Source organism: Balaenoptera physalus (genome assembly GCF_965194825.1).
Source record: "Balaenoptera physalus genome assembly, chromosome: 2".
Classification (NCBI taxonomy): Eukaryota; Metazoa; Chordata; class Mammalia; order Artiodactyla; family Balaenopteridae; genus Balaenoptera; species Balaenoptera physalus.
The window spans coordinates 48,028,936-48,049,287 of NC_138883.1; the positions used below are offsets into that span (position 1 = coordinate 48,028,936).

The 20,352-nt window shown below is 38.4% G+C and overlaps 1 protein-coding gene and 1 long non-coding RNA gene across 7 annotated transcripts in view; one reads left to right on the top strand and one right to left on the bottom strand.

The window, feature by feature from the left end:
• The window catches only part of LOC309654456, a 354,889-nt gene that overhangs the window by 76,173 nt on the left and 258,364 nt on the right, over window positions 1-20,352 (bottom strand). The window lies entirely within an intron of this gene.
• TXNDC16 (thioredoxin domain containing 16) overlaps window positions 1-20,352 on the top strand; it is a 120,032-nt gene that overhangs the window by 11,205 nt on the left and 88,475 nt on the right. For all 6 annotated transcript variants that reach the window (XR_014260243.1, XM_082448397.1, XM_082448399.1 and 3 more), the window contains exons 5-7: window positions 2,665-2,738; window positions 3,564-3,638; window positions 18,866-18,987. Coding sequence is in view for 5 of the 6 variants with exons in the window: in XM_082448397.1 (XP_082304523.1) it covers window positions 2,665-2,738; window positions 3,564-3,638; window positions 18,866-18,987 (271 nt within the window). In the remaining variant the exon portion in view is untranslated. The remainder of the gene's footprint in view (window positions 1-2,664; window positions 2,739-3,563; window positions 3,639-18,865; window positions 18,988-20,352) is intronic.

A 20,352-nucleotide genomic window follows, 5' to 3' on the forward strand; every position in this document is an offset into this window, starting at 1 on the left:
AAGGGTTGAACCTGGGCCCTTGGCAGTGAAAGTGAGGAGTCCCAACCACCGGACCGCCAGGGAATTCCCACAGACCATTTTAATAACTAGCAGAATTTGGTCATTATAATAAGAGATACAAATAAAATGCTGTAGAGGTTTAAAAGAAAGAAATCTTACATGATCATTAAGGTGGAAGGTCATATTATGGTGTTGGGAAAGACTTCACAAAAAGTAGCATTTTGAGATTGTCTTCAAAAGTTAGGATTTCAGGAGGCAGACGTAGATGAAGAAAACACTAAAATATAAATGGACTAAGTGTTCCAGTTAAGAAAAAGATTGTCAGGCTGGGAACAGTAACCAAACCTAATTGTAAGCTATTTAGAAATGCATCTTAAAATAAAGGCTTTAGAAATCCTTAAAGCAAATGAAGGAAAAAATATATATCGTGCAAATAATAACCAAAAGAAAGCTGGTATGACTATATTATTGTATCAATGTAGATTTTAAAACAAAAAACCTTTGTCATCCTTTCTGTCATAACCAATCCATCATTAAGTCCTTCAAGTTCTGCTATCAAAACTTTGCACATCTGACCACTTCCTGTACCTTCACTTTTACCCCCCTGCCCTTGTCTAAACCATCCTTACTTCTCCTCTGGGAAACCACAAGCCTCCTATTTGGCCTTTCTCCTTTCACTCTCGTCTCACTGAACCCTTCTCCACATGTAAGTCAGACGTGTCAGATCACATTGCTGCTCTCTCAGAAAGGCTTCCCATTACAGTTATGCTAACATGGAAACTCCTCTTTGGATGCTTAATTCCTCTAATCTCATTTTCTGTTCCTCCACCTTGCTCAGCTTGTTCCTGACACACGCTAGTCATCTTTCTCTTACTTGGACCTCCTAGGTGTGTATTTCCGTAAGGCCTTTGCAGGTATTTCCCCCTCTGCTTAGAACTCATCTCTTCCACATATTTGTATGCATCATCACTCCATTACTTCGGTTCTTGGTACAAATGTCACCTCCTCAGAGAGGTCTTCTTTGATGACTTATCTAAAATGTTCTGTCACATACTATCCCCTTAATAGTGTTTTTTTCTTTATAGCCCTTAACATGACATACTAATTAGTTTTTTTTTTTTAATGGTCCGTCTCTACTTTTAGAATGTAAGTTCTAAAGATAAAAGATTTTAATTTGGAACTTAACTGTACTCCCAGTGATGAGAACAGTGACTAACATATGGTAGGTGTTCAAATGTGTGTTGAATGGATGAATGGATAAATCTGTCGTCATAATACCAACCATCCCCTATGCTCTGACTTTTAAAAATTAAAAAAAAAACTACATACACTAAAATTCAGTTTTTGGTTATGACCGTACTCTTTTCATTCGAATTTTCTATTCCTCATATCTTTTCTGAGTATCAGTTCTCTTTTAGTAGCTTTTTTCTATAAACCAAATGTAGCTTTCCCACTTGTCACTCTGCTTCCTCAAACTCCGTTAAAATTAACTTGAACAGCAAAAACAAAAAAGCCTCATCTAAAAAAAAAACCAAAAAACCCTAACTTAACAAAATCCAAAACAAAATGCTAACTGTTCTTCTTCCAGACTTAGTTTTGGTAAGTTATGTCGGTGGCTACCCACTTGCCCCGTCTAAAAACCTCTTCATCCTCTTTATCTCTTGCCTTCCCCCATCTATCCCACGTGGCATATTACACGCTCAGTCTTCTCCCTAGTTTTACTTACTGTATTTGTGAAAAGTCGCTTGAATCTCTTCTGTCCTTTTCTGCTTTACTACAGGTCCCAGTCATCCCTGACCTGTACTGATGGGATACTCTATTAACCGGCTTCCTTGCCTTTGTGCTTTCATGCCTTCCATTGTATCTTCATGTTGCTGCCAGGATTGGCCTTATGTTTTTCACATAGAGTCCTGATTATAAGCTATCAAGGGCTGTTGTGGCTTCTCTAACATCATCAGGGACTCGGGTTCATTCTTTCTGTTGCACCATCCTTAGCAAAGGTTTCTTCTTTAAAGATGCCTTATGGTCCATGATGACTGCTGGTGCCTACCCATCTTGTCAGGAAGAAGTGGGAAGAGCAAGAGTATCAGTCAACCCCCTTTTAAGATCCTTCTACGCATCCCAAACCAGTAGTGACTTCTCCTAACATCATCTAGCCAGCCTTAGCTGTTGGGGGAGTCTGGAACAGTCTTTTAATGGGGCACTTGCTTTTAATGAAATTGTTAGCGATGCAAAAGGGTAGGATGGATTTGGGGTTAGGAACCAGCAATATCTGCCATACCTGTGTTCCAGCTACTGAGATGCTTTCGTGGTCCCAACTTAACACTCACTTCTGTGCTTCCCGGCTTTTGCACATGATTTTCTTGTCCAGCCTTAATTGTTTCCTTCCTTTCCTACCTCGTTACCTTCTACTTCCTTCATCAGATTGAATTAAATCTTAGGTATAATTAAATATAACTCTTAGGTGTAGGAGCAGTTCCTTTCTCTGGGTTACCTCAAGCACTTGAATAAGTGAGCAATTACAGCATACAAATCAGAAAGAAAAGTAAAAAAGAAATTTGATCTGGAGACAAACTGTAATGTTTAATTTTCCTTTCTGTTTCCCTAACCAAGAAACTTGACCTTTTGATGTGTACTCTAAACGTTAAATATAATCTTTTAAAGGTTAATTGCGTCACAGAAGAAACATCGAGATACTGTGGAAGCGAAAAGGATTTGATGAAAGCATATTTATTCAGGTAAACTATTTTTAGTTTTTTTGGCTCAGATGGACAAACATAAAGCTATACTTCTAGAATATTCAAGTATACAAAATATCACTAGGCCAGAATAAAGGTATATGTAGTAGGGGTCATATGAAGCTTAGCAAGAAGTCCAACTAATAGATTTGTTACCTCCACTTTGCTTCCTAATCTGTAAATTGAGGAGATTAATACTTACCTCACAGGATTGTTTTGGATATTATACGAGAATCTTATGTAAGCTCTGACGGCAAATGCCTGGTTAAGTAAGCACTTAGCAAATTTAGTGTTCTAAGTAGGTATGTCAGGTCCATATTCGGGTGGGAAATAAATGTACTTTATTTTTGAGGGATCTGCAGATGTCCAGGTTACGGATTCCTCCGTTACTTGGGTCTGCTAATCTGAGTTTTCTCACAAATCCTTTCCTCACACTCTTGGGATTTGGCCTAGGAAGTGGGGAGAGATCCTGTCTCCTCAGGGACCTACTGCTGAGGACCCTTCTTTCTCTCTCCTGCTTGTCTCCTTCCCAGCCCATTTGGGGACTCCGTGTGTGCTGGGAGGAAGCCTTGTTGGGACTCCTGTTGCTTCCCAGTCTTTTTGCCAGGCCCAGGGCCTAAGCTTTTCAAAGTCAGTGTATCTATGCCTGTGTGTTCAGTAAATATTTGAGTGTGTATCATGGCCAGCACTCTGGTAGGTGTATCGGCGAGCGGATAAGACACAGGCTCCAAGAACTGCCAGAACTTCCAGCGTAGTGTGTTAGAGAGACAAGTGAATTGAATGCTAAGGAAATATTTCTGTAATGCTTTTTAAAACTTTTTGCAGGGGTCACATATTACTCAGAGAATTCCCAACCGATACCTTGTTCGATGTGGATGCCATCGTTGCTCATGTTCTCTTGTAAGTACAGGGGATACCCATTTACTTACTCACTTGTTATTTATCTATTGATTTCATTTTAGACAACCACAATCCATTACAGTATCTTAGGGTCTTAGCATTATATTTGTAAGCATCAGTTTCACACATATTGCTGGTCTATCTTCCCACATAGAGGATCTAAAAAGTCTTGAATGGCAGAGGATACAGAAACATGGAGATATTCTGTATAAAAGTAGGAGGTGGCACAACACGGCCACCTGGCTCATACTATTGCTCTTGCCTTTGATTCTGTCCGTGGAGTGAGGATGTTACCGGGACAGAAGCTCATCTTTGCTATTCTCACTAGGGTTTTTGAAGTGTCTAGCCTTTTCACCCCAGCCTGATTTTTTTTTTTTTCCCCGAGTCTGTAGCTCCGTGCCTGCTCAGTACATGCAGAAACATTTCAGATGTTCCCAGCACGTACTGAATGTTTATTGAGAGAGAATGAATCTAATTTAACTTGCCTGGCATGGAATCTTTAGGCCTGGGATTCAGCCCTACCTGGGGTCCACTCCTGCAGTCTCTCCTCAAATAAGGTAGTAGTATCTTTGGTAACAGAGCTAGAGGCTACGACTTTTTCAGGACACGAGTTTACAGGGACTTTTCCAATTTTACGTTTGCTGAGACCTTTGCTGACCTTGACTATCTCTGTTTTCTGTGTGGCTCCCGTCTTCCTCCTCTTCTTCTACCTGATTCTCGCAAAAATGGTGTGAAAGTTAAGTTACAGGAAACTCTAAACTTGATAGGTGAAAAGTTGTGGTTATCACATGTTCCAGTACTAATAATATATTAATGAATAGTCTTTAGAAATCCCGGCCAACCATGGACCCTGAGGCCTGTGGACTGAGCAGCCAGTTGTAAGTGATGAAAGATGGCCTTTTGAAGAAGGAATTCCAAAGACCTGTTGGGCTGCCTTGGAAGCCCTGGAATAGAGAAGGGGTGGCTATCTTGAGAGTGGGGGTCATGAAAAGCTTAGCAAAAAGTCCAAGTCATAGATATATTTGTTCTCAGGAAGCTTACTCGTTTATGCTTTTTACAGTGGATACCTGATGACTGTCTTTGACCCAGAAACAAGGGTGAAGAATCAGAGAAAGAAGATTCTTTAAGGAATGGGAGAGGGGATACTAAGGTTGTCTTTGACAAGTCTGACAGCAAATCCTGGAGCGGCAGGTCCACACTGGGCAACCTGATGACAAGGTGGTTTCGAAACAACTGGGCCTTAGATGTGGAGAGGACCGTGTTACCTGAACTGGGTAGCCTGTGGGGCTTGTGTCATTCAATCCTGCCATGGTGTCCTGTTCCTTGTGCTGTACTAATGCTGATTTATAGAACACTAATTCCACAAATAGAGTATTCCCCACGTTCCTGCTATGTGCCAGATACTTGTAAGACACTGGAGATGCAAGACAGCATAAGATGTGGCTCTGTTCTCTAAGAATTTAATGTTTTGTTGCAGAGACAGATATGTAAACAGAAAATATGTAGGAAGTAAAATAGTAGAAGTATGCCTGCATATGTCCACAGGGTAGTGAATAGTTCCTTGTGTCTAGAATGAGGGTGGATGTTTGTTAAGAAGCCTTCCTGAAGGAGGTGGCACTTGGGATGAGTCTTGAAGGATAAGCGGGGGTTTGCCTGGTGAAGAAATGGAAGGTGGAAGAAGCAGGGGAAACTGTGAGCCCAGGCAGGGAGGTTAGGACAGGTTGGAGAGGGTAGTTTTTACTGGAGTCTGAAATGTGAAGCAGGAGGTGAGAGCAGAGAAGTTGACATGGGGTCAGAGGAAGGGATCTTTGTTTACCATGTGAAGAAGTTTAGGCTTTGGGGTAGCCCCTGAAGGGTGAGGAGGCCAGCTCTGGGCCAGAATCCTTGTGTGATCTTTCAGACCCAACCACAGGCAGTTAGAAGCTTTGCCCGGCAGGCGTCATAGGGGGAAGGTGCTCTCCCACACCAGACTGGTGCACAGCCAGAGCATTGCAGTTTTCTAGAGAAAATTGAGGTCCAGGACTCAGACCCCTCCCCTTCCCAATCCCTCGGACCCCTCCCTCTCCCATCCTTCTGGCCAGACTGGCCTTTAGCCCCAGGTGTCTCCATTTGGAGCCTCATTATCAGGAATGCGGCCTGAGGCACCTTCCAGGTGCTTTGCCAAGACCTCCTTATCACAGGTCTTTGGCTAAACACTTTCTCTGCTTTAACTCTGTACTTTCTTCTCCTCGCCCTTCCCCTGCTCAGTCCCCCCACCATTCCACGGGTCCATAAAGAGGCAGGAGCCTTCTCTTTGCAGCTCCTTGGAATGAGATGATTCCCACGCCCACTGGCCCTGGCCTGGAGCTGTTCAGTGGCGGGCGATGGGAATGGAACGTTGTGGAGCCTGTGCCTCTCCTTTTGCCTCTTGCTTGCACTGTCGCAGTAAGTGAATAAAGGCTTGGTTGTTACTTTTAGTTGGGCTCTCTGTCCTAAGTGACCACCTCAACACCTGATTGCTCAACGGAGGGTTGTAGGCAGATAAGTGATGTGATCAGATTAGCACTTGAGGGCTCTTTGTGGCGGGTGAGAGACAAATTTGTGGGATCCAAGCACGTGTAGACACCATTGTGTGGCCATTGTGCAATCTAGGGAAGTAAAGATAGCAAAGAGGGGGTTTTCATTTTAATGCTTAGGAGGTGAAATTAACCGGGCTTGGTAACGATTAATTTGATTAATCCCTGATCTCTTCTTTTCCTTCCTTCCCATCTCACTCTACCCCAAATCTGATCTGATCACCATCTGAAGTAGGCAAGGATGAAGAGCAAATTTACAGGAGAAAATGCGTCTACTTTAACAAGTCGGATGCCCATCTTACCTGAGTCTTGAGTAGGCAGCTGTAGGAATTTGCGCCCCTGGGGAGTGTTGTCAACATGTAGGTCATCTAGGGAGCATCCTAGGATAACACCAACATATAAAGGAAGAAGAAACTGAGCAGGAAAACACAAATGTCAAGGAGGTAGAATTCCAAAGAGGCAATGCCCTCATTTTTGTTTAAAATGTAAGAAAACTGACTTGTGGAATACAGTATTTTATAAAAATTTTCAGTAATGATATTTAGAATCTTGAAGAACTGTGCTAAATAGTGTGCCATATCATAGCTGTACCTTGCAAATTGCCATGAGGAAAAAAATGCCTCTCAAGCTGTCACCCTACTTCTTTGTGCTAAAAGCATCAGTTTGAAATACCCAGTTCCTGGCAAGCAGTTCCTCCCTTGTACTCTTTTCGGTTGTATACTATTCCTAGAAATGGAACTGAACTGTTGCTTGATATCTTTTGCCCACTTTTCTATCATTTTTTTTTTAAAGGGTGATTTTGTCCTAGAGCTGGTTATTTCTTTTATTTATTTTTTTATTTATGGCTGTGTTGGGTCTTCGTTGCTGTGTGTGGGCTTTCTCTAGTTGTGGCGAGCAGGGGCTTCTCATTGCGGTGGCTTCTCTTGTTGCAGAGCACAAACTCTAGGCACACGGGCTTCAGTAGTTGCGGCACTTGGGCTTCAGTAGTTGTGGCTCGCAGGCTCCAGAGCACAGGCTCAGTAGTTGTGGTGCATGGGCTTAGTTGCTCCACAGCATGTGAGATCTTCCTGGACCAGGGCTCAAACCCATGTCCCCTGCATGGGCAGGCAGATTCTTAACCACTGTGCCACCAGGGAAGTCCTCTATCATGTTTTGAACTTTTATTCTTATTAATTTCTAGGTGCTCTCCTTATATAAAGGAGACACAAATTGTACATTTTCCTGTTTGTCATTTATCTTTTGAATTTCCCTGTTTTGTTATTTTAAATATCATCAGGTCAAATTTATCTTTTCTCTTTTGACTTCTGGATTTTAAGTTGTACCAAGGTCTCCCTATGCCCTTGTTACAAAGGAATTCACTTAAAGAAATTAATAGACTGTTTTATAGAGCAGTTTTAGGATTACAGAAAATTGAACAGATAGTACAGAGAATTCCTCCTTTCTCCTCTGTACTGTTTCCTCTGTTAACATTTTGCATTGGTGTGGTACATTTGTTACAACTGATGAATCAATACTGACACATTATTATTAACCGAAGTGAATAGTTTATGTTAGGGTTCACTCTGTGCTGTACAGTTCTATGCGTTTTGACAACATCTGTATCATTTTGCATTACCACCTACATTGACTGAGTTCCTGTTGCTCTACATTCTTGCCAACATTTGGTATTGTTAATTTTTTTTTTTTTTTAACTGTAGCTATTCTAATACATGTGTAGTGGTATCTCATTGTTTTAATTTACAACTTCCTAAGGACAAATGATATTGAGCATCTTTTAGTATGCTTATTTGCTGTCTGTATATTTTCTTTGGTGGGGTATCTGCTCAGATCTTTTGCCCATATTTTAAATTTTTTTTTTTTCTCATTGTTGAGTTTAAGAGTCCTTTTGTATACTTTGGATACAATTCCTTTATCAGATATATGTTTTGCAAATATTTTCTCCCAGTCTGTGGCTTGTTTCTTCATTCTCTTAACAGTGTCTTTTGCAGAGCAGAAGTTTTTAATAATAATAAAATCCAACTTTACAATTTTTTTTCTTTCATGGATCATGCTTTTGGTGTTGTATCTAAAAATTCATTGCCAAATCCAAGGTCACCAAGATTTTCTTCTATGTTTTACATTTAGGTCTGTGATCCATTTTGAGTTAATTTTTATGAAAGGTGTGAAGTCAGTGTCTCAATTCACTTATTTGCATGTGAATGTCCAGTTGTTTTAGCCCCTTTATTGAAAAGACGAGCCTTTCTCCATTAAACTGCTTTTGCACTTTTGTCAAAGATCAGACTCTATTTATGTGGGTGTATTTCTTCTCTTAATGTTTTAGCTGTTCAATTTAACATTTAAATCTTTGCTTTGTTTGGCATTTAACTAGGTGAATAGTATGAGCAATATATTAGTCAGGTGGCTAAATAATTGTCCCAACACAACTGAAATTAATCTCAGTTTTCAAGGTGCGATTTTTTATACTAAACGCTCATATATATTTGGGTCTACTTTGGACTTTGTTTCGTTAATCTGTCTGTTTTTTTTTTTTTACTAGTACTGTTGCTTTAATTACTGAGGCTTTATAATATATATTGTAATATCTGAAAGGTCCAGGCCCCTTCATGTTTCTGTTTCTAGAATTGCATTTTTGTTCTGTTTACATGTGACATTTAAAATTAGCTTGTTTGGTTTCTTCCTCTCCCTGACTAAATCCTACTGGCATTAAATTTATAAGTTATTTTGGGGACACTTGACATCTTTAGAATGACTCTTCCCATCCCAGAACCAGATGTCTTTCCATTTATTCAAGTTTTCTTTTGTGTTCTCTAGTAGTGTTTTAATGCTTTCTTCATATATGCTTGGACACTGAAATTTATTACTGGGTATTTTATATCTTTTGTTTCTATTGTAAATGGGTTCTTTTCTTCCATTATCTTCTACTACATATACACTGATAAATTTTTATATGATCAGTGATCCACAGCTATACTTGAACTTTGCTTCTTTGTAAACAGAAAAGATCAATGTTTTAGACAATTTCTTAGTCTCAGAATATAGAAAAATTGCAATTGGGGAAGAATTAAGTTAGTAAAATCTAAGACTAAAATAACAAGTGTAAACTTAGGGTAACCCTATACTAAATATTTACAGAATTGTATATTTTTGAACCATTATGGCCAATTAAGTAGTGTATTTTTGGAGGACATTTAAAGTATTCCTAAAACATCATTGATTAAAAATATTCTGACTAAATGGTCTACTAACATTTTTAACACATTGATTTTTCAGGATATATTAATGAAATAAACCAAGTGTTTAGAGCATAGCATAGTTCTATGTGTGTAAGAAAGGGAGTGTTAAGTCTAAAACTCTGAAGGGTCTTCGATGTTACCCTCCTTGCATATACACTTGCAGAAACACCAAGCCTCTGAATCAGAAATCAGACACAGCAGTAACAGCAATCACAGTAACATGGTAGTACTGGATTTGCCATACCCAGTTCTCCACAGAGCTACAAGGTGAGAGCCATATGCTTACATCTGTACTTACAGCAAGGTTTGGAGAAGGAGAACTTAAATTATGAATCTCTGAGTTTATATAGGAGCTGGCAAATCTGCTTTTTCCTTCTGGAGATAGAGTGCTTATCTTTTTCTCTGGAATTTAAACAAGTTGCTTGGGGCAGTAGGAAAAGGTCTCTATGCCTAAATATAAGCATTTAGCTCCAGGGAAGATAAGGAAGGTTTTATTACCTTTGAATGGGACCAGGTGGCTCCAGAGAAAAGGAAACAAGATTAGAATGTGAAGAGGAGACGTTTTCCATCTTTGTGTACTGCCAATTTTCATCTTCAGGAGACATGGACTGTATAGGAACACTGAGAAATCTAGGATGGATAGTTTTCTAACAGAGACATATATAAATATTTATTTATGGCATATATGTATTTGGTATAAATATTTCAAAGTTTCACAAGAACCTGATTATTGGTTTACGGGAATGGAATGCGGAAGCTGGGATGGGGGAAGGAGTTGGAGGTGGACTTTTCACTCTTCAACTTTTTGGATACTTTTTGTGTTATGAGTCCTACGAAAGAGTTAAAATTTGCAAAATAAATAAAATTTAAAATAAAGGTAAGATTATAGATTTATAGTCTACAAATTCTCAGCTCTGTTTTCTAAAATATACATAGTCAAAACCGATGGAATTGTGTGGTTTGGTAACTGTGAGGAAAATTTCACTTCCCAGCTTCTAGATTGGGTTAAGAAGGGTAACATTTAGAAAAAGAAAGTAAAATAACAATTATTCTTTATTTGTTGATTGAGAATACCATATGTAACCAGTCTGAGGCAAGTCAGATAGAGGTATAGGAGATTGAGGCACTATAATCTCAAATGTGCTTTGGAATGATATATGAAGAAGTCAGGGTTTATGGAGGATTTATCCGTTGTGTGATCATAGCAGTTTATCTTTTCTGATTGCTAGTTTTCCTCATCTCTTAAATGTTAAAAATTGCACTGTCATTAGATTATTTTGAAGATCAAATAAAGTAATACATCTGAAAATATGCTTTGTGTTTTACCCAGCACTCTACAAATGTTAGTCGCTTTTTTCTATATAAATGCAGGAAATCTCATTTTGCAATTAAGAAAAAAAGTACTCCAAATTCAGATATCTACCTGCCGTTCTGTTGCACACACAGTAGTAATAGAAGTGAGTTCATGCAAGTCCGTGCTGCGACAGTTGCTGGGAATATTTGCCATGAGGCAGCAGTTGCAAAGAAAGGCCATTTTTCCCCCTAGTCATTGTTGACTCCTGGAAATCATCAAATGATATTGATACAAAAAGGAAAGACTGTGTAGTACTGTAAGAAACAATGAAATCTCAATAACTCTTTATTAAGATGTGCTAATTGATATTCTGTGACAATATTTTGTCAAGTGGAAGATTTCTTTCCTTTTAAGTTAATGTACTACTGACGATAATATGAACTACAAATATTATGGTAATTATTTTCAACTATCATAATTTCTGCTAATATTTTATTTTTAACACATTATTGCAGAGCCTGGGTTTGAGCTTGGGTAAAACTTCTGGGGAAAGCTCCTCTCGGAGTTGTCTTCCTTTAAAACTCCTGAGCTGTGCTCAAGCTGGTCCCTTCCTAATAGGTTTTGAGCTATTGCTCCTTCCTTTATCTCTATGAGATTTGTTCCTACACAATATTATCAGGTGGGTTCCTGTTTGATAGTGACATACTGGGAAATTATAATAAAAAATTACTTGCCTTGGATTTGAATTCCTCGCAGCTCTATGTTAATTGGTAGTAATGGTTATATCCCCACTGTGCCCTCTTACACAAAGTCCTTCTACCACTGCATAGCGTCGTGTGTGACATGTATTAGGTGCTGAAAAATATTGGATTGATGGATGAATGAATTGGGAAGCTTCACTTTTTGGTTGTTAAAAATTGGAGGAGCAGAAATCTTCTTATGTTATAAGCCCATAAGATTGTTTGTGGTGTTAAGAATTTTATAAGTGGTAAGCTAGTAGGAAAATACACAGCGTATGACAGAAAGACTTTGATGTTTTTGAACTTTGTTATTACTTGTACTCTCAATTCAAATTTCAGAGATGGCTTCTGTTTGTTTTTTTAACTGTATTAATTTAGAAAATGCCTAGTGAAACATTTTGGGATATTTCATTTTATACATGGATCTGCCTAGAATAATATACAGTCATCCCTCGGTATCCGAGGGGGATTGGTTCAGCACCTCCCACCCCCCCCACCTTTCTCACCCTCCGTGGATACCAGAATCCCCAGATGCTCAATCCCTTATATAAAATGGTATAGTATTAGCATATAACCTATGCACATCCTCCCGTATACTTATTTTTATTTTTTATTTTTAACATCTTTATTGGAGTATAATTGCTTTACAATGGTGTGTTAGTTTCTGCTTTATAACAAAGTGAATCAGCTATACATATACATATATCCCCATATCTCCTCCCTCTTGTGTCTCCCTTCCACCCTCCCTATCCCACCCCTCTAGGTGGTCACAAAGCACCAAGCTGATCTCCCTGTGCTATGCGGCTGCTTCCCACTAGCTATCTATTTTACATTTGGTAGTGTATATATGTCCATGCCACTCTCTCACTTCATCCCAGCTTACCCTTCCCCCTCCCCATGTCCTCAAGTCCATTCTCTACGTCTGCATCTTTATTCCTCTCCTGCCCCTAGGTTCTTCAGAACCATTTTTTTTTTTTTTTTTAGATTCCATATATATGTGTTAGCATACAGTATTTGTTTTTCTCTTTCTGACTTACTTCACTCTGTATGACAGACTCTAGTTCCATCCACCTCACTACAAATAACTCAATTTCGTTTCTTTTTATGGTTGAGTAATATTCCATTGTATATATGTGCCACATCTTCTTTATCCATTCATCTGTCGATGGACACTTAGGTTGCTTCCATGTCCTGGCTATTGTAAATAAAGCTGCAGTGAACATTGTGGTACATGACTCTTTTTGAATTATGGTTTTCTCAGGGTATACGCCCAGTAGTGGGATTGCTGGGTCGTATGGTAGTTCTATTTGTAGTTTTATAAGGAACCTCCATACTGTTCTCCATAGTGGCTGTATCAATTTACATTCCCACCAACAGTGCAAGAGGGTTCCCTTTTCTCCACACCCTCTCCAGCATTTATTGTTTCTAGATTTTTTGATGATAGCCATTCTGACTGGTGTGAGGTGATACCTCATTGTAGTTTTGATTTGCATTTCTCTAATGATTAGTGATGATGAGCATTCTTTCATGTGTTTGTTGGCAATCTGTATATCTTCTTTGGAGAAATGTCTATTTAGGTCTTCTGCCCATTTTTGGATTGGATTGTTTGTTTTTTTGATATTGAGCTGCATGAGCTGCTTGTGAATTTTGGAGATTAATCCTTTGTCAGTTGCTTCATTTGCAAATATTTTCTCCCATTCTGAGGGTTGTCTTTTCGTCTTATTTATGGTTTCCTTTGCTTTGCAAAAGCTTTTAAGTTTCATTAGGTCCCATTTGTTTATTTTTGTTTTTATTTCCGGTTCTCTAGGAGGTGGGTCAAGAAGGATCTTGCTGCGATTTATGTCATAGAGTGTTCTGCCTATGTTTTCCTCTAAGAGTTTGATAGTGTCTGGCCTTACATTTAGGTCTTTAATTCATTTTGAGTTTATTTTTGTGTGTGGTGTTAGGGAGTATTCTAATTTCATTCTTTTACATGTAGCTGTCCAGTTTCCCAGCACCACTTATTGAAGAGGTTGTCTTTTCTCCGTTGTATATTCTTGCCTCCTTTATAAAAAATAAGGTGACCATATGTGTGTGGGTTTATCTCTGGGCTTTCTATCTTGTTCCATTGATCTATCTTTCTGATTTTGTGCCAGTACCATATTGTCTAGATTACTGTAGCTTTGTAGTATAGTCTGAAGTCAGGGAGTCTGATTCCTCCAGCTCCGTTTTTCTCAGGATTGCTTTGGCTATTTGGGGTCTTTTGTGTTTCCACATAAATTGTGAAATTTTTTGTTGTAGTTCTGTGAAAAATGCCATTGGTAGTTTGATAGGGATTGCATTGAACCTGTAGATTGGTTTGGGTAGTATAGTCATTTTCACAATGTTGATTCTTCCAATCCAAGAACATGGTATATCTCTCCATCTGTTTGTATCATCTTTAATTTCTTTCATCAGTGTCTTATAGTTTTCTGCATACAGGTCTTTTGTCTCCCTAGGTAGGTTTATTCCTAGGTATTTCATTCTTTTTGTTGCAGTGGTAAATGGGAGTGTTTCCTTAATTTCTCTTTCAGATTTTTCATCATTAGTGTATAGGAATGCCAGAGATTTCTGTGCATTAATTTTGTATCCTGCTACTTTACCAAATTCATTGATTAGCTCTAGTAGCTCCCGTATACTTTAAATCATCTGTAGATTACTTATAATACCTAATACAATGTAAATGCTGTGTAAATAGTTGTCAGTATATGGCAAATCCAAGTTTTGTTTTTTAGACGTTTTTGGAATTATTTTTTCCAAATATTTTCCACCTGCATTTGGCTGAACCTGCAAATGTGGAACCCATGGATACTGAGGGTCAACTGTAATTAATTTAGATAAAAGTAATTTGTCTGTCTCTCTCCTTCATCTCTCCCTCTCTCCCCCCCTCCCTCTTTGCTTTTTTTTTTTTTTCCTAGGAGTTTTGATAAGGCAAAATAGAAGCTAACTTTTCATTTTTATTGGTTTTTTTTAAAAAATAAATTTATTTATTTTATTTTTTTAGATTTGGCTGTGTTGGGTCTTCGTTGTTGTGTGCAGGCTTTCTCTAGTTTCAGTGAGTGGGGGCTACTCTTCGTTGCAGTTTGCGGGCTTCTCATTGCAGTAAGCCACTTCAGTAGTTGTGGCTTACGGGCCCTAGAGCGCAGGCTCAGTAGTTGTGATGCATGGGATTAGTTGCTCCGCGGCATGTGGGATCTTCCCGGACCCGGGCTCGAACCCGTGTCCCCTGCATTGGCAGGCGGATTCCTAACCACTGTGCCAACAGAGAAGCCCTATTGGGTTTTTTAGAATTTGAATAATGGCAGAAATATGATATAAAAGTGGTCTTTTTTTTCTGAAAAAAGTCTAAGCAACCTGCTGCTCTAAAAGCACGGTCAGGTAGACTCCTGAGTTCCTTTTTTTTTTTTCTGACACCCATTCAGTTCTTGGCCATATATCTTATCTACCTAATGATTGTGTTAGGAGGGTCTCAGGAAGAGTATGCCAAGGAAAAGGCAGGCCTTTCTGGGGCAGGAAGAGCTCCCAGGTCAGAACAGTCTCAGGCTGTTTTGCCCCATCTTTAGAGCAAGAAAATCACAAGACAGACTTTTCCTTTAACCCATTTCTCCACTTTGGAACTGGAGTGAAGGAGCACAGCCTCATGGAATGGATCCTAGAGATCCCTAGATGTCCCCATATTCTGGAAATTAACATTAAAAAATATATTAAAGTTACGAAGCCATTGGGAACAATCACAGAGATCATGAGATTATGAATGTCATTAGTTTTGGTATTATTACCTCTTGGATAATGACTCTTTAATGAGCTTTGGGACATTAGGCAAGGTAACCTCTTTAAGGCCCATGACCTTATCTGTAAAATGCAGTTAATGATAGTAGTGATCTCAGTTGGTTGCCATGAAAATTAAGCAAGACTGAGTGTATTGTTGGGTGTTCTTAGTTATAAGCCCCAGAATCTGGGTCTGACTGGCTTAAGCAGAAAAGGATTTAGAGCAGATGTAGGAAATCTCAGGCTCACTAGAAGGGTTGGAGAACTGGACTCAGGTTTATTTGGCTCTGAATTATTTGGCTCATAATCATGGCATGGAGCTAGTCTCCGGGGGACTGCTGCATTACTTCTGGGCATTGGATGCCACAACTTGCATTGCTAACACTACAGCTGTCATTAGCACTCTTGTCATTCTTGCCTTCAAAGCTGACTGTTGCTGCTGCTGCTGCTTCTGGAAATAACTCTGCACTGTTCCTGATTCTTTACATCACTAGCTCCCAGTCTGGCATGTCAGATAAGTGATTCTGGGTCATATAGCCTAGCAGCAGGGAGCCTGGAAAAGCAATTTACAGTATTAGTAGCTTGTATGTGGGGACTTAGGCTCTGCCCACCATGAAGACTTAGAAAACTGGGAATTCCCAAAGCAGAAAAGTCAGGCAGTCCCAAAACTGATAAACTGCCACTACTTATGTAGTACTTAGTACTATGCCTGACATGTGGGAAGTGTCCCCCCAAACATTGGCTTTTAGCAATTTATATTTGCCAGTCTTTATTGAGAAAAAAGGTTAGGGATATTTCTACTCCTAGGTTAGATTTTTGAAGCAAATGGATTAGAGCTGCTAGAGAAGTAAAGGTAAACGGATGGATGTCATTCCCAAGCCGAGAATTTACATGGCAGTCCAATTACTTCACTAGATGGTGTCTCCCAGCAGTTTTGAAGTAACTCAAGGGTAATTCTGGTCTTGCTAACCAAAACGTATAAGTAGCCAGTAGCCACAGATAAGTATAGTAGGTATAAGTAGCCACAGGTCGCCACTGTGACTCTCTGGCTATTCATTAGTTGCCTGCCTTTTTACCTGGTTTACCATGTATGAGTGGTCGGTAATGACATAGTTTAGAAAGTTACGGGCAAAGTGTCAGAAGACCTGGATTAGAATCTCAGCTCTATCAGTGACTACTGTTATGACCTGGAGCAGGTTACTTAATCCCTGAGGTTCTTTCCTCTGTGTGTGTGTGTGTGTGTGTGTGTGTGTGTGTGTGTGTGTGTGTGTAATAAAGAATTTCTCAAGAATATCTTTGAGGATTTAAATGAAAACATGTGAAAGTATCTAGCAAATAGTGAGTACTGCCCAGTAAATATTTCTTTTAAAAACAAAACAAGAGCCCTGGGAGGTATAGAAATTCAAGTGTTACATTTCTTTTAAAAAGTTGGAATCTGTAATACATAGGTAAATATTTAAGCAGTGTAATTTAGGGCAGCCATTTTGGCGTGCTCCCAAAGTGACAATATTTTTATAATAATACTAAGATGTTTGCCTTTTTCACTTTCATTCTTCTATGAGTGCAGTTTCTAGAGGCTACATGATGTGTTGTGTGTGTGATGTCACAACAGATTGAACGAAGAAACAGATAAGAGAATCCACCTGTCTTCTATTTAGTCCAATATTAAAGAGACTTGCAAAAATGTAAAACAAGGCCACTCTTTTCATTAGATTTTTCTTTCCTTTTGGAAATTTAGTTATTTTTAATAAAAAAAGTGTTATGTTAAATGCAATGGTGTTTATTTTTATTTTTTAAGGGATTAATAAATATTTTTAATTGCTATTTTAATTTCTATTTTGGCAACTATTGATAAATGTAACCTACATAAAAAAAAGCCCTTTGCTGCGATGAAGAGTGGCCCCCGCTTGCCACAACTAGAGAAAGCCCTTGCACAGAAACGAAGACCCAACACAGCCAAAAATAAATAAATAAATAAAAATAGTAAAAAAAACAAAAACAAAACAAAAAAAAAAACCTTGCCCTCGTTTCATAAAAAAAAAAAAAAAAAAGCCCTTTGAAGAGCTCAATAATTTTTAAGGGTATAAAGGGATCCTGAGACCAAAAAGTTTGAGAATTGCTGTATTAGTGGCAAGTGCTATGTTTTCCGTAAGAGGAAACTATGATTGACTAATTTATTGGAATGAACTTTTGCTTACTTAAGTATGTGGAGTTGGAACAGCTTTCAAAAATTCTTAAAGTTTAGCTTAACAAAAATATGCACACACACACACACACACACACACACACACAGAGATATGCATGTGGAGATTAAGTGAAATTAGTTGTTAGTGATAGAGAATTTATATAGAAGTAGAAAATTTTTAAATGAAATTCTTTTGGATGAAGAAATATGATCAGTTATTCTGATCTATACATTAAAAAGATGATTTGGGGGACTTCCCTGATGGTCCAGTGGTTAAGACTCCATGCTCCCAGTGCAGGGGGCCCGAGTTTGATCCCTGGTCAGGGAACTAGATCTCACATGCCACAGCGAAGATCCCGTGTGCCGCAACTAAGACCCGGCGCAGCCAAATAAATAAACATAAATAAATAGAGATTATATTAAAAAAAAGATGATTTGGAAGAATTATGGTCAAGTGGAAAGATCACTAAATTAGGAGTGAGAAGACCTGTTTTATGTTCTGTTCCTGGCCTCTCAGTTCAGTATATGTGTTTTTGAGTAAGTACGCTCTTCAGTGTTTTGATTTGATCTTCTATTTCTTCAAATGAAGAATGGCAATAAATAATTCCTGCCCTATGTTTTCTGTCATTCATTCAACAAATACTTATTGAATACTTACAATGTACCAGATTCTATTCTAAGTTATTATGGATATAGTGATAAAATATGCAACGTCCCTGTCACAAGAAGGCAACAGTTTAATGAGAGAGGCAGGGATAAACAAGTAAAAAAATATATGTGAATAATTATAAATTTGATCCTACGAAGGATTAAATAGTGTGAAATTCAAGAGGAAAATGCTACAGACCTACTTACACAGGACCAACAAAGGAGGCTTCTCTTAAGTCAATGATGTTTAAGCTGAGACCAGATATATGAGAAGGAGCAGAGGGAACAGCTTTCAACAAAGAGAATGGTGTGTGCAAATGCCCTGAGGTGTTGCCTAAAATAGGGTGGACATGAGGAATGGTAGTACAAAATGATGTTGGAGAAGTAGGCAAGGCTTGCCATTCAGGGCCTTATAGGCCATGGAAAGATGGTTTCAGTATAGATGTGTGAAGGGCTGAAATGTGTCCATGGCTGAGAGATTTGTAAGGGATTATTTGTCCAGAATAGGATGCTAGTGAATACAGTTTAAATGTATTGAGGTGGTTGTGATGGAGGATACGCACACTATTTCTCACAGCTGTCCCTGGTTAATGTTCTCAGTGACAGACTAATGATTTAGAGGGTGATTTTAATTCAGACTTGAAATGCTTAGGTTCTTACTATTGAGAGTTTGTTCAAAAGATTAAATTTCTTTTTTGATTAGGTTCTTTAACCTACTCAAAATATGTATTAAATAACTAAGTACATGTCAGATTTTTCTACCAACTACATCTTTATTTATTTCAGTGCTCTTCTTTTTAATGAAGTAAAATATATTACCACTCTGGAAGACCTTCAGAACACAGAAAATGCTCTGAAAGGAAAAGCAAACATTGCATTCTCATATGTCAGAGCCATTGGAACACCAGGTATTTATCAAGGTTTACATTAATCTTCGTCATGCCTCTATACATGTGTGTTTATACTGAAGGACTTAACATAGTGTATTTTGACCACAATCTTAATATTTTAAAATAAATTTAAAGCGTCTTTTACTATTATATTTTCTTTCTTCAAACAGGCAGCATAGTATAGTTCTTGAACGAGAACTCTGGAGCCAGACGCCTAGGTCAGACTCCCTGTTCCACCAACTACTTACAGTATGACCTTGGACAACTTACTTATTTAGCCTGTTTCCTGGTCACTAAGGTGGTGAAAATAATTGTGCCTACCTCTTAGTGTTATTGTGAGGACCAAGTGAATTTGAATAACTAAAAAGTTTCCTGGTGCTCTGTGTCAGCTATGACTGTTTTTATTTCCTTACAGTCCTCGTGGTACCTGATACAGTAGTTTATAGTATTTGATAAATGTTGTTGACTGGCTTGGCTTCCTTTTTTACCTTGGTATTTGCTGTTTATGACGTATTTTTCTTGATTTTTAAAAAATCTAATTTTGACAGCATCACCTTGTGCATTCATAGGTAATTTTGTCATAAAGAAGTTTATAAATGTTTCATGAACAAATTATAGTTATGCTTTCAGGATTTTTACTTGTTAATGGTTATAACTTGAACATGTTAATATAAAATGTTAAAGACATTTAAACAATTATATGTACTCTATGAAATAAAATCATTTATTGGAAATTTCAATTTTTATACACCTAAAGCTTGATGGCTACACAGTATGCCATTGAACTTTCTGTACTTGTAAAATAATGCTCCAAAATCAGCCTGTTTATTGTTTACTTTTCAGGGCCCCTCAGGTTATTGTATTTTGTCCATAGTTTGTAATTGTGATTAACGAGAGGGATGAGCTATACAGGGAGCCAGAAATCCCTGATTTATATTTTAACAGGGTCAGTCTGACTTCTGGGTTTGGAATAGACTAGAAGGAGCAATGGTAGAATAAGGGAGAAAATCAGGAAGTTATTGCAATAATGCAGGCAAGAGATGGTGGTAGGTGGCTTGGACCAGGGTGTTAGCAATGGTGGTGGCAATACATTTGAACTTTAGTAGTAGTTTGGATGTAAGACTAACTGAGTTTTCTGATATACTGGTTGTAGAATGAGAGAGGAATAGCAGAGACCAGGGTGGCTCTGGGGTTTTGGCCTGAGCTACGTGAAAGGTGAAATTGCTGATAACTAAGGTGGGGAAGAGTGGAAATCGTTTGGAGAGGAAGCTCTAGAATCCACTTTTGAACATTATACTTGTGCAGTACCCATTAGACAGCCAAGTACAGATATCAACAAGGTAATGGGATTTTACTAGTCTGCATTTGATAGTGGGGATACAG